Genomic DNA, 14,790 nt, shown 5'->3' on the forward strand with positions numbered 1-14,790 from the left:
AAGGCTACGCTGAAATCTGACAAGCAGGTAAGGAGATACAATAGACAAAGCCTTTGTAGAGTTTATAATCCACAACCCAACCAGCAGAACTTTGTTATGAGAGACTGTATGTCTTGCTTATAAATTAACAGCCGAAATTTTTTTTTCCACAACATTCATTAAGAACTACATAGAAGACTTACAGACTAACAAAGATAATCAAACTGGATTCCATTTCACTAATTACAAGATAAAAATCGCATAGTTAGAGCATTAAATTAAATTAGAGAGATAAACGGTTATCAAAAAACAAAGAAAAGATAGATAGGTGACTCTCCCTATGCTACCCAATCTAGAGCAGGGATTTAAAAAAAAAAAAAAACAAAACATATGAGAAGCCGGACAAAACATTGCATAATGTTTATTAGTTCACCATCATATGATCAAATCCTGCACCAGCCTGTAGTGAAGGAACCCGGTTTACTCCAACATTGTGAAGCAACTGTTGCAGCCACCTCCTTGTTGTGGGATCTTCCTGGAAGCATAAATGAAAATCATGAAATTGGAAAATAGGCAAACAACAGGGAGAAGTAAAATTAAAAATAAACATAAGCAGAATTAAGTGATTTGCTTTTGGTCAAGAAACTAGCAACCAGTCAAATTCTCTCAATTGTTTTGCCATGTATGCTTTTTTTCTGAATGCAGGTACACTAACCACCCTTTTTTTCTTTAAAGGTAACTAGAAAGATAACATACTTAGTCATTGTCCCTGTGTATAAGACAAAAGGTGTTACCATGTCCATTCAAAACATGATAATTGCGTTCAGGGGCGGAGCCAGAAATTTTTGTTTGGGGGGGCCGATTTGTGTTGCTAATTTATTAGTCTATACAAACTTTTATACACATACACAAACACATGTCTCTATACACACAAAAAATTAGTATTTTTCATAATGAATCCTTAAAATTAAATGTTTCATAGAATTAAATTAATCTTTCACCATTTTCCATAGTGAAATCTTTACAATTTTCATTTTCAATATAAGTTACCAAATTGTCTACCGTTGTGAGTAAAAAAATTTCAATTGAATTAATAAAGTGTTCAAAGACATAAATAATCCAAAACTTCAAAAAATATGAGAACACATTTTACCATAAAAAATGAATTTGAGAAACAATATGTTCTCTATAACTACTAGACAAATTGGACAATTTTTTTTAAGAACATTATTGGACCAACTCAAATAGTTGGGGGGGCTAAGTCCCATTTTTGAGGGCTAATTATTAAAATGTTAAATATTTCTATATAGTAAAAAAAAAATTTCAAAATTTTTGGGGGGGCCTAACATGTAGCACCGCCCCTGATTGCGTTTGTGTTCACAATCATAGCTACCGATAAAGCTCAATTGAAAATAATACATACAAGGCTAAAAACTAACCTTCTCCACAAAACTCTCAAGAGAACTTCACAAAATAAAAAAACCTACTTTAGGAATGAAATCAGTGAGAGGGGGGTGGGGGGTGGACTTACACGGAGGCAACTACTGAAGGTAGCATCTCTTAACATGTCCGGAAGGCAACTTCTTAATGCATCACAAGCCCTGCAACATAAAAATCAAAGAACATTTCCCTTAAAAAAAAAAATTTGAGAAAGAAGAAATCTACGCAGGAGAAGGATGTGGCAGCATAATTTGAGAACTGGAATTGCAATCTATTTAACCAACCTTGGATTGTCAGACAAACGAAGATAGCATCGAATAATATGTTTCAAAAGACGGGACGAGGGTTGTTCAGCAAGGGCTGCAACCATGTTCCCCAAAACTCTACCTACAGCAAAAAACCGTTCTGCTGTGGTACAGATATAATCCAAGCCCACATCATCCAACAGAATTTTTTGAACTATAAATGTTGCAACCTGCCATCAAAAAACTTGTCAGACATTTAAGAACCTTAAAATATGATAACAAGTACTTTGGACATGGCCTTGTTAATTAGGCAAAAGATGACAAGATGACAAGTCGAATGACCGACTTAAACAGTTAGAAATGTTGATGAGCAAGAAATGTGTGTCCATAGGTAATCCAAAACCTGTGCCTCCTGTGCAGCTTGGCAGCAACACCCATCAGAGAAAAAGATTAATGTAGAAATAATAAATTAAAATGAAAAGAAAAAGGGAACAAATTTTGGTTTTCATTGATTTTCAATATGCCATCTGTGCAGTATGCCAAGACTGACAGGAACAAATGAGATGCAGAGTGTTTTTAAACTCTAAAATGCCACCTCATGCTCAAGACTGTCTAGTTAGTGAAGTCTAGAGAAATAAATCAGGAAACTCAACTGTTTTTGATAATTCACTGCCCATTTCCATGGTGCGCAAGCAGAGTGGAATGATTTCTGTTGAGAGGAGGAAACTGATAACTTCTGTATCATCAACCTGGGAAGAGAAAAAGAAAGAGCACTTTAAAAAAAGAGTCAAAGAGTAACAGATATATGAGCAATGGCATAGAAATGCTAGTTACTATGATACACAATATATCAATCTATGTGTGTGTGTGTGTGTGAGAGAGAGAGAGAGAGGTGTACACAAAAAGGGGGAGTATGAGCAAAACTGCAACTAGGTATTAATATGAAACTCCCTCTATCCCATATTGGTGGTTTTGTTTAGAAAATTGTACTTTTTTGGGGAACATCATAAAATGCATTGCCTTTCAAATAAAAAGTATTCATTTCCAAATCTACACTCATTAATTTAAACTCTAATAAAAGAGGGATATTGACTTTTTAAAAGTAAATGATAAGAAAGTTATCAATATTTGTACCCATTGACTTTTCAAAGATGGCTATCTTTTGGGACTCCCCAAAATGGAATAGAGAACCAACAATATAGGATAGGGCTAACAATCAATTATATAAAAAAATATCTGAATTTTTTTTAGGGCTTAGGGATGAAGAATATCTGAAATAGAATAAATGAAATGGAGCATAATATAGATTATTCTTTATCGGCTCCATCATAATCACAAGAATCCATCTAAATTGCTTATAGAAAAATCAAATATGTAACCGTTTTGTACAGCCGTTTTCTTTGTCTCATTAAATTTTCTCCTAAAATCTACTTCAGTCCTGCCCAAGATTAATAAAACCAATGGTTGAATAGTTCCTTTTCTTTTCATCTTTCAATTTGTGGATTAAGCAGAAAATAAATGGATTTCAAACATCAAAGTCACACCAAATTGGCAGTTAAGCAAGCATCCAAGCATTGGGTGCAAGAAATTCATCGATATGGGCCAAGGCATACATTAGGTTACAATATTTTTTATTTTCAGATATCATATTGCATTACGCCTAAGTACTAGCTAAGAATTGGATGTCAATATTCTATTCAGAATTTAATATCTGTTTGAACATGATACAATCATACACCTCCAAAATCACATATCACTATCAACTGAAATAAAACAAGAATGACCATGAGTTCAAACAATGTCAGCTAGCATGAAATACCTTTACTAAGGCACCAATGACACCTAAGCTAGTCAGTCTCAAGTACTCAAATGGCCTTAACTTGCTTGTTGTATTAAGGAAGGGGTACAGATACAATGGTATATGAGCTGCAAAGGAAAAAAGGGTCAGTTGAAAGAATCATTTCTTGAAACCTATGCATAAATAATCATAACATGTGACTCTTATGAACCTGCCAGCAGATAATCTTTTTATGAATAAAAGGTCAAAATTTTCTCTATTTCTTTATTTTTTAAGCAATAATGGTGTACATTATTAATTTACTATAAGCAAAAGGTTCCATGTACAAGATGTTCAAGTTTTGCAATGTTTTGAGCATAGAGGGACATTGGACTTTGTTGGATCTTCTCTCTTTTTCTCCTCTCTCTTTTCTTCTTCTCTTTTTAAAGTTACTGTTCACGGATGCTGTTCATACAGCTCTTGAACACCAAAAATTCTCCCCTTTCCTTCTTCCTTACAACTCCAAGTTCAACCCTTTTCTTTTAACTATCAAAACCCTAAATCCCCACTTGCTTTCTTTTACCAAATAGCCATTAAATAACTCATCAAACCACTTTTCATTTCCTAACACAATCCTATAACCCTTCTTTAACAATTTTAAACCTAGATCTACAAGTTCTCCTAACCCTAAGCCCACCACAAACACATCTAAACAAATTCCCCCAATTTGTCCTACGTCAATCAACCATCAAAGCTAAGAGCAGAATGAAACTCAAATATAGAAGTACAATGAGTAAAACCCCAAACCCAACACCACTCAAAAAAGGCATCACCCACTGGACACCAAACATGATAAAAACTTCACCCCACAAAGCATAAGTAAACTTGCAGTATAGCAACACATGATCCACTGTTTCCCCGCTACACCAACATAAGCAGCACCAGCCTATTAAAGTTAAGGCCTTCTTGATCACATTATCAATAGTGAGAATATATATAACCTTGTAGCAGTCATTCAGTCACAAACCGTCACACCCTAAAAATTGGACACGTGACCTTGGTGGAAGGAATTTTTTTTACGTAAGTGGAAGAAAGAAACTACTAGCAGAAAGGAAGAATAAACTTTTATTATGGGTTTCATCACAAAAATATTATCTAATAAGACTAACAAGAGAGAAGTTACAGGCCCCAAACCCCCCCCCAAAAAAAACCCATGGCCCATCCCCCAATCATTTTCCAACCCAACCATCAGCTTAGCTGCACCCCATAATTTAACGATAGTTGATCTCGTTTATAGGGTACACCAGATACTACTGGGATTGGTCATTTTGTATGCAACATGTGGAAAATGCAAATGAAGTAACTTCTATATAACACTATTAAAGACTTCCACGTAGAAGCAAAACAAATAATTTTGTTCTCACATGTTATGCAATTGCATCAAGAATATAAGACCAGACTGAAGTGGGTAAAAAAGTATTCACATGTTAAAGATATCAATAAATTACCATTGAGGAACAACATCCTCGTGTCAGGGTGAGAGGCTACACACTGTAAGAAAAAAATGAAAAGAACACAAAGCATCAGCATGACCTATATATAAAGATTTAATAATAAACAGCAACAATTGCAATATACATTTTTCGTCTAAGAGATTAAGCATGTCCACAGCAAGGGAGGAATGAAAAAAAAAAAAAAAAGTAGCATGGCTATCATATCTAAAATACAGAAAACCAAAACATATTTTGTCAAAATTCACAGCAATACATGCAGAAGAACTTTACAATTGCACAAGTTGTTCATTGAAGAGGGAGTTTATCATTCTGTAGAATTGTTTATCAAAATATTAATCATATGGTCTTATGCAATAAGCAACAACAGTTCAACCACCTACAACAATCAGTTACTTCCTCTAACAACTTGTTGGCATAGTCTTCTCAATCCATTTAAGGTGAGGGGTGAGGACCACATTATGTACACTGACATTTAATCAAGTCAAAGGTGCTTCATCATCACAATTGAACAATCCAACTCAAAAATCAGTATTTAAAGCTCATGTTACATTTGTCAACTCAAAGAAAATGAAAAATAAAGTTCATACAATACTGACAAACCAAAATTAGTGGAAAAAATTTTACCTGAAGAAGTGCAAGAGCATTGCAAACTCTATTCGATTGTGCAGGAGTTAGATTTGGTGGTGACAATACAGGGTATATATAAACTATCTCCTGCAAGTAGAAAAAGGCTCAACATCATGGAAAGGACATCATAATCCCCTGTCAGTAAATCCAATTTTGGATTATTCAACTTCTAGAAAGAAGCAAGCAATATACATAATCACAAGAGCAAATAAATAACTTTGCTTTTTCACTGAAAACATCTATATATAATGACAAACAATATACACGAAATATGTACAAGCAAAATATATAACAACAACATACACAATGAAATATTTTCATTGATAACAAATTGACATGTTAAATCCTTATTAAAGAGGGAAGAAAAGGGGGGGGGGGGGGGGGCGGGGAACAATTTGAAACACATTTTTACCCAAATAAATCGATATATACAACCGCAACTGAGGTGACAATAAAGATTGACCATTTAAATCAACTACCCAACTGCAGTATAATCTTAAAACAATAAACATAGATAATTCAGCCTTAGTCCTCCGTCATACCTTCCCACCCCACTTATTGATATTCACCCTTACTTTTGTCAGCTAATGATCGTAAACAGGAAATACAGTAACGGCTTGGCAAAATTATGTATGATAGCAGAAACCATCAAATTTTGCTATCAAACTTGGAAGAAATTTTGAGGTAACTATTTTATAATCCCAAATACATAAGATGCTAAGATAGATTTATTTATGACAACTGTGAAAAACAGGGTGAGAGAGACAGAGAGAGAGCAGAAAATAAAACCAATGAGAATAAATTGACAATTATAAAGTGCATACCTGTAACAGTGCAGCAATAGTACCAAAAGAATTCCACAACAATGGAGCCAAATCTTGAAATAATTCTCTCTTCTAAAATAGAAAAAAAAAAAAGAAAAAAAAACAAACATAAATTAATTAGGCATACCTGTATAAGTGCAGCAATAGTACCAAAAGAATTCCACAGGGAAGGAGCCAAATCTTGAAATAATTCCTTGTTCTAAAAAATGAAACCAAAGGTAGACAGAAGTTTATAATTACAGCATACAACAGCTTAATCGCATAACCATTCAAAGATAAGAACATGGGCATATTTCATACAAAGACTTCAACAAAACCAGTCATTGCACAAATCCAAGTAGCTCAGTATCTATATTGTTTTTTTAGGCAATAAAGTCCAATTTTTTTTCTTTTATGATAAAGAAATATGAAATCTTCTTGTACAAGCACAAGTACACAGGTAATCTCAATATCAAAACCTCTTGCAGCGTACCATCAAACTACTAGGTAAATTTATCCTAGTGGTTATGGAAAATCACATGTCTCTAGGCATATTCAAGTTAAGGAGACAAATTTAAAATTTCAAGTTACTAGAGATAACAACGTCCTTTATCTTTTTCAGAATTGAGGGGTGGGGAGTGAATACTGTGTTTAATGACAATAGAGATGTGCAAGACAGTGTTTGAAAAATAAAACAAACACAAAGAGCTCTAGCTCAAATGGCACCTCCTCATCAACAAAAATAGAATGGAGGTTGGGGTCTTTGTTTCAAAACCCACTTTTTCATTGGGTACAAGAGATAGTTAAAGCTAGCTTGTGACTAATATTTGAGGTAGATATGTTGTGTTGGTGTTGATTTAACTACCTATTAGCTTCTAACAACACACTGATTTAACTGCCAATGAAATCAATGTGTTGCTAATCTTTAAGAGTATCTAAGGTTTGAATGAAGCAAATCCAGATGAAAACAACACTGAAACAAGGTTATTAAAAATATCCAAATATTTGATCCTCACATTTTCCTAATTGAGACACTAATCGCCAACATGATAAAAAATTCTCTCTTGGCCATCGCCCATAGCAATGAAATTTTGACATCAAAGTTTAAATTCAATGCTACTAACTGAAAGTTTAGGATACATTGGCATATATGTTACATTTAAAGGTCGATATAACACACATTTTAACTTTAAACTTGAAAACTTAAGAAAATACCTAAACGCCATTTTCTCAACCCTAATATCCAAAATGAAGAAAATGATACCACCTCTACAGTTGAAGCAAGCTGTTACTGAAGGTACAAGCCCAATGAGTTAGTCAGTTAGGTGATGAATGCAGTCATATTAAACAAACACTATCACAACTGTTTTCTTCTTAAGGTGCATCTAAATGTCAGCATATTCCAACAAGATCTAGCTCAAAAAGTATCCTCTTAGCATAAGAAAGGGTGAAGGGTAAGGTTGTGGGTAAAACCCACTAGGTGCATGTGTAAACTTACCAATCAAAAATATTTTAGATGTTAGCATATTATCTATATTCTTCAATTATAAAGTAGTGTAACGACTCCTACGATAGTCAATCCAAAATATTGTAAACCATCTCCATCAGGCCTAGAAACCAGCTCAGTTCCCATTCCAGCATCCCACTCCCCAAAATTTTCCAAATCGATACTGCAAATTGCATGCGATGTTGGTTGTCATTTACGTCCTACTCATTTCAAGATCAAATATGAAAACCAATTCAGACCAAGTATGAATGAGACCATCATGCCAATTTAGAGGTTATGGCCCATGTTGTCTACTTGTTTGGTATGTGTTCATGCCATTTATGACAATCTTTATTTCCCAACACGGCTGAAAAATTCAAACCCAAAACCATGATTGCATACACGATACAGCTGTTTGTTTAGGCTTTTTTTTTTTTTTTTTCATAAAACAGAACACCTAACATGCCAAATTTAACATTTCCATCTAAAGCATCCATCAAAAATTCAATCTTTGTCTTAATGGATTGGATAAATTTTTTCTCTAGACCAATTTAGAGGGATCTCCTCCTACCCATTACACGGCCATTAGATGACCATCTACATGTATTTTAAATAACACAACTCATTAAATGATTTAAACAAGTCGGGTCCAATGACTACCAAATACATGATGTGATTAAGAGTTTAGGTGGATGATCATTGTATCAGTGCGTGGTTGTTCGGAGGAATTTTTGGATGAAATTTTTGTCCTACCAAATATCTAATTAGGTAACCAAGAAATTATATATATTTTCCTAGAGCAACTTCGATTTGAACTCCCCGCCCTTCTCTTTCTCCCTCAACAGAATAAATCTCCACTCTAAATACAACTAGCTATCTCAGACGAGGCGATCTTCTCAATCGGAATGAAATTTAAAAAAAAAAAAAAAAAAATTAAACTTTCTTCTCTTCTCATTAGTTTTCCCCGCAACCAAACACAGGTCAGTCAAAGAAAGCTAACTAACATCAATCCCCCATTTTTTGTTTCCACTCTACTAAACTTTCAAATCCAAAATTCCTATTGAAACAATCAAAAACCCTATCTTCCACATTACCAAACACACAAAATGAACATAAAGACCTAATTTTTAATAAGCAATATATCAGATAAAGCAATCAACTTTGAAAAAAAGAATAAAAAAAAAAAAAAAAAGCGATAGAAAAAAAATCTTAGGGTTTGTGATTTTGGTACCTTTGAGAGTTCAAGGAGAGCGTTCTCTCGAAGATCAGGGTTACTGAGGTCGAGCACCAAGTGCTCGGCCGATGCCATTTTCCGGTCCTTGCTAGGCGGAGCACCGGCGGCGCCTGGGGCAGACGCGCTCGGACCTCCGAACGGCGCGTTCATGGAGAGCGATTGGGGTAGATTCGCCATCGGCTGCCAAAACCGTGACTTTTTCTCGCACTTTCTATGGTTTTTTTTTTTTTTTTTGAAAATAATATTAAGATAGATATGAGAGAGAGAGGAAAGAGACAGGTTACAATTTTTTTTTTTTTTTTTAATGAATTTTTATGTGCGTGTCAGTGTTGTCGTTGATGTTTCAAATTTCAATTCAATTCGGAGTGGGGATTTTGTTGTGGATAATCCGATAATGTAATATAAGTTAGTCGTGTGTTGTTTACGTGTGACTTAAGGCATTTCTTAATTAACAAATTAATAATTTTAGAAAAAAATTTGATACTATTATTTTGTATTAACATTTTTTGAAAAACAAATTATTCCTCAAAAAATATTTACTAGAAAACTATCACATTTTTTTAAAAAAAAAAAATTGATTTCAATCTTAAAATGAGTCGAAAAACTAACTCTAGACTTTCCTTATTTAGCATTAGATGAGATAGAGTTGTTTTCACCAAATTTTAGTGGAAAATAACTCTATCTTCTACCTAAATAAGGGAAGTTAAAGAGATAGTTTTTTTTTAATTTTTTTTTTATACTACCAAATACAAGAAAATGTAAAAAATTATCTTCATATAAAATTTTTCATTTAAACAAAAGAAGTGTTATGAGAAATATAAAACCTATCAAAAAATCAGTTACTTTTTTAATTTCTGTAAAAAAAAAAATACTAAAAATATTTCTTAAATCAATTTCTTTAGAAGTTCCATTAACTTTTTTCTAGTTTAAATACGGAGAAGGTAGTTGGTATCAAATAACACCACATCAGACCATATTAAAATCCAATAAATGAGGACAAATGTTGGCTAGTCGTTTGAGGAAAATAAATTCTAGGGTTTTTTAACCCCCAACAAAATTCAATTTTAAGAGAAAGCATTAGAATTTATTTTAATTTTAAATGTTATTTTTAGAAAGAAAGTGAAATTATATTCAAAATGATCCCTAGGACTTAATTAAGGGTACGTTTGGTACACTGAATGAGAATTACGATAGAATTTGTAATCTTTATTATTAGGAATAAAATATGTTGTAATATAATAACTAAACATATTCATTAGTTTGGTTGTGAGTTATAACATTAGAATGAAACTTAACATTTATTTTATGAAAATTTTTACTCATGCAATTATATCTCATTAAAATTTGTTATTTTTAAATTTAAGAGAGATATGTGTTATTTTTTATGATTTTTTTATTTTTATAATTGTTAGATGTATATGAAAAGTTTATTTATTTGGAAATATATTCAGTTTTGAAATTATTGTTCTTACTAAGGAATAGCTAATATGACCTTTTAAAGATGAATAGTTATTCCTCATTTTGAAGAATAACTATTCATAAGGAATGATTATTCTTTGTAATAAAAATATAACCAAACTAAAGAATAACCAAACTAAAGAATAACTAAACTATAGGAATAACTATTACATTACAATACCTATTACAGTCTACCAAACATGCCCTAAGTGACACAAAATGGTCAATTTTGTCTTTTTCTTTTCTTTTCCTTTTTAAAATCTTAAGTGAGATTATAATCAAGACTCAAGAGCCTTTTTATAACTCATGAGATTCATTCAAATTTATAAAATCATTCTACATTTTGTCCTTCTTTTATTTTGTTGAAAAAAATAAAAGGTTAAGGAGAAAAGTTGTCACAATAAATGCAGCTGCATGTAGTTGTACCTAAGTAACCTATATATTAAGAGAAATTAATGATCGAAGGATATAAAATCGGTGTTAAGCTGACGCCATAAGTTAAAATTATCTTAAAATGCATTTTAGTATTCAAGAAAGCGAAATGTAATTTAAAAAAAAAAATGAGTTATTTGATAATATTTTTAGGTTTAGTGAAATGCTTAGTGTGAATAATATATTTTTCATTTCTCTTTTCTTAAAGCCAAAATGAGAAATCCAAAATTGAAGATTTTCATTTTGCATTCTCATTATCATTTTTGTTGAAACTACTTGGAATCCATATTCACACTTCCTTTGATCATTAAGCAACCATGTACTAGAATGTGTGAGCCTGAATATGAAGAGGAACAAAACTCCATAATTATAGGTTTATTTTTTTATTTATTCAATTTTAAGCGGGAAAAAAACAAAAGAAGTTTCCCTTCAAAGAGGTTAAGCTGCGCCTGCGGACATGTGTAAGGGAGAAGGTTGCGGATAATGTAATAATTTGTTTAGTTTGAAGAGGACACGCATTGTAGAGTCATGTGAGGATCACTTGATTATGTTGACGTGTTCCACTAGATGCATTGAATAACTTCTCTGAAAATAGAGAAGCTTAGGGGGAAAATTCAAAATTCCACAAATAAATTCTAGTTTTTTCTTAATTTTTTTTTTAAAACGAAATCATTTTAAGAAGAAGCATCTTTCATTAGATTTTATTTAAATTGAAACTGAATTTTTATTAAATTTTATTTAAAATGATCCCTCATGCGGAATGAAGTGTCACAAAATGGTCAATTTTGTCTCTTAAATATATCTTAAGAGTCAATTACACTAGTTTGAGATAGTATAATGGGATTGAAATTCATCCAATTTAAGAAATATTTTTATTATATATATATATATATATATTTTTTCTTTTTTTCTTTTGATGAATGAGAAAGGGCTCATATGGCGCGGTATCATTACTCTAATTTACTTAAACTCGAATTTTATGGCGTGGGATCACTGAAACTGCTTGGGGCTATCTATATGAGCACAACATTTTAAACTAAAGCATCACAACTCGAATCACAACTCTCGGACTCGCAAAGGTGATGGTTTAAGGGACTCCTACCTTAAGGCATTTTTATTTGGACAAAACTTAGGTATAATACCTTAAGTGTTGTTCTTTAGGTTCCTCTCTTAAGATTCAGCCATGTGGCTAATTAACTAAAAAATATACGTTCATCTCATGAGAAAAAATTCACATGACAGAATCTTAAAAAGGGAATTTAAGAAACAACATCTAAGTACTGTATCTAAATCTTGTTCTTTTTTGTTTTATTGAATAAAAATGTTAAAGAACTAGCAATCATAGTAGTCATAATAAATGTACGTACGTTGCAATCGAAATTCGTGAAGTAACCTATATATTGAGAAGCTAATGAATCAGGAGAGTTAAACTTGTGTTTGGTATTGCAACTCAAAATGTATTTTACAATTTTCAAGAAAGTAAAATTTATTTTACAAAAAATAATTTATTTATTAATATTTTTAGGGTCCATGAAATGCATTATTATTTCATTTCTAATTTTGCATTCTCATTTTCATTTTTTTTTTTGGTTGAAATTAATTGAAACCCATATGCACAGCAATTCTGTACAAGAGAGTGAGCGTATAAATGGAGATAGAGGAACAAAACTCCATATTCTAGGTTTTTCTATTCAAATTTAATTAAAAAAACCCTTTTGTTAGATTTAATTCAATGATTTTATTAAATTTAGAATGAAAATTTTACTGAATTTTATTAAAATATCACTCAAATAATAAAGTGAGATGTTGTCAATTTTGTCATTTATATGTTTCAAGAGTCAGGAACACTAAATTGAGATTATAGAGCCGATTTAATTCATCTAACTTTAGAAATTTTTGCATTTTGTACATCTTTATATTATTGAGTAAAATATTGAGGGTGAGTTCTAATTAACTCAAATGATAATTTCTCTTGTCGTTGAATAAAAGACTAAGATTGAGATTTGAGTCTCTATTAAATAAAAAACAAGCTAAATAATAAATGTAGCTGTATACAATATTGAGAAATTAATGAATCAGGGGTAGCTTGTGTTTGGTATCTACACTCAAAATGCATTTCACACTTTTCAATAAAGAGAAATGCATGACAAAAATTGATTTGTTTGGATATTATTTTTAGGATCCATAAAAAAAAAAAAAAAAAAAAAAATTCTAAAGAATTTATTTTGGACGTGAGTCTGAGCTAACTATAAAACTCCAAACCAATTTAAAGTTATCTTCCTCTAATTCATTATATAATGATTGAAAAAATTATCTATGTATAGTTTTAGTCACATGACCTTTTTAACTGGTCATGCAATTTGTTTAAATAATGTACATAGATGGATTTAAAAATTATCACATATTGAGTTGTAGGAGATTCATTCAAACTTGTTTAGAACTAATCTTTGTCCAAACAACAATAAGTCCTACACATGCTTCCCTCTCTTCTATGCTAGTATCATATTACAATGTTCATACCCATGTCTGCCTCTCAAACACTACCTTGTCTTGAAATTTGAATTCAGACCTACCTAATTTAGTGTTGCATACACAATAAAAACTCCAATCTGGCTGTTTCAAATGAATTATTTTGTCCATGTGGCATGATCATTAGTTGTGTAAACTTGGGCAGATATAAGATCAATATCCCATATGATTGTAGCAAAGCTTCCAAGAGTCCCAAGCAGTCAACACCAGTCAATTTGTATATTCTATACATCCAAAAAATGACCAAAAACAGGTGGAAATTTGGCAGGTAGAGTGCTTCTTTTCTCGTAAGCTGATTCAATTCCCATAATTCCTTTTTTTTTTTTTTTCAGAGATACGAGTATGTGAGCTCAATGAACAAGAAGTTGTTATAGCCTGGAAATCAGCAGTGCAATTTCCTTTTTAGAGTGAAAATTTGGTTATATTATTAAGATCCGTCTCAATTTGTAAACCTGCAACAATGAAAGAATTTAGTAACCTATATAGGTTAAGAAATTAATATAGGTTTTGTTGAGATTTTATTTTATTGAATAAAAGGGTTAAGGAACTGGCAATCGTAATAGTCATAATAAATGTACATACGGGCAATCGTAATTCATAAAGTAACCTATATATTAAGAAATTAATGAATGAGGAGTTAAAACTTGTGTTTGGCATCGCTACTCAAAATGCATTTTGACAACTTTCAAGAAAGTGAAATTTATTTTACAAAAAATAATTTCTTTGGTAATATTTTTAGGTTCCAAGAAATGCATTATTATTTCATTTCTAATTTTGCATTCTCTTCATTTTTTTTTTTGCGCACAACCAATGGTGACTCAAAGATTTTTTTTCTTGGGGGTCAACAAGAAGATATATCTTGGGTAAGAGATGAATCTTGCACTTTATGAAGATTTCTTTTTACAAATTTGTCTATAGTATGTACTAGCAAAAGAATAAAAGATAAACTATAAGTTCATTTGACATTTTTTTTTAATACAATGAAAATATAAATTATTTTCATTAGGTGAACTTTAATTATCACTACTTAAAATAATTTTATCTATTAGTTTAGGACAATTATATGTTTATATTGTCCTATCAATGTAAGATTTACATTGTAAACTAAACAAATATGTACAATATTTACAAATTTGCAAAAAATGTACAATACACATTTGTTTAGAGACAATGTAAATCTTATATTGATAATACAATGTAAACTAAGAATTTTCTATTAGTTTATTTCAAATTTGTTAAGATCTAAATAGGCTTTTTTTGAGGTTT

At 31.5% G+C, this 14,790-nt stretch overlaps 1 protein-coding gene across 2 annotated transcripts; it reads right to left on the reverse strand.

The window, feature by feature from the left end:
* Positions 1–195: 195 nt before the first annotated feature.
* Positions 196–9,388, reverse strand: LOC126694539 (uncharacterized). Of its 2 annotated transcripts, none has more exons than XM_050390875.1 (9): positions 9,103–9,388; positions 6,407–6,478; positions 5,580–5,669; positions 4,950–4,992; positions 3,484–3,590; positions 2,318–2,413; positions 1,704–1,894; positions 1,511–1,580; positions 196–514 (listed from the first exon to the last, which is right to left on the reverse strand). In XM_050390875.1, the coding sequence occupies exons 1-9, from the start codon at positions 9,280–9,282 to the stop codon at positions 404–406; spliced, it is 960 nt and encodes a 319-aa protein (XP_050246832.1). In that variant the 5' UTR covers positions 9,283–9,388; the 3' UTR covers positions 196–403. The 2 variants fall into 2 exon arrangements, with proteins under 2 accessions (XP_050246832.1, XP_050246831.1); XM_050390874.1 differs by lacking the exon at positions 6,407–6,478 and adding an exon at positions 6,534–6,605 and having other exon boundaries at positions 9,103–9,385.
* Positions 9,389–14,790: the final 5,402 nt, after the last annotated feature.

The sequence above is a fragment of the Quercus robur genome, chromosome 8, assembly GCF_932294415.1.
Source record: "Quercus robur chromosome 8, dhQueRobu3.1, whole genome shotgun sequence".
NCBI classification, from domain to species: domain Eukaryota; kingdom Viridiplantae; phylum Streptophyta; class Magnoliopsida; order Fagales; family Fagaceae; genus Quercus; species Quercus robur.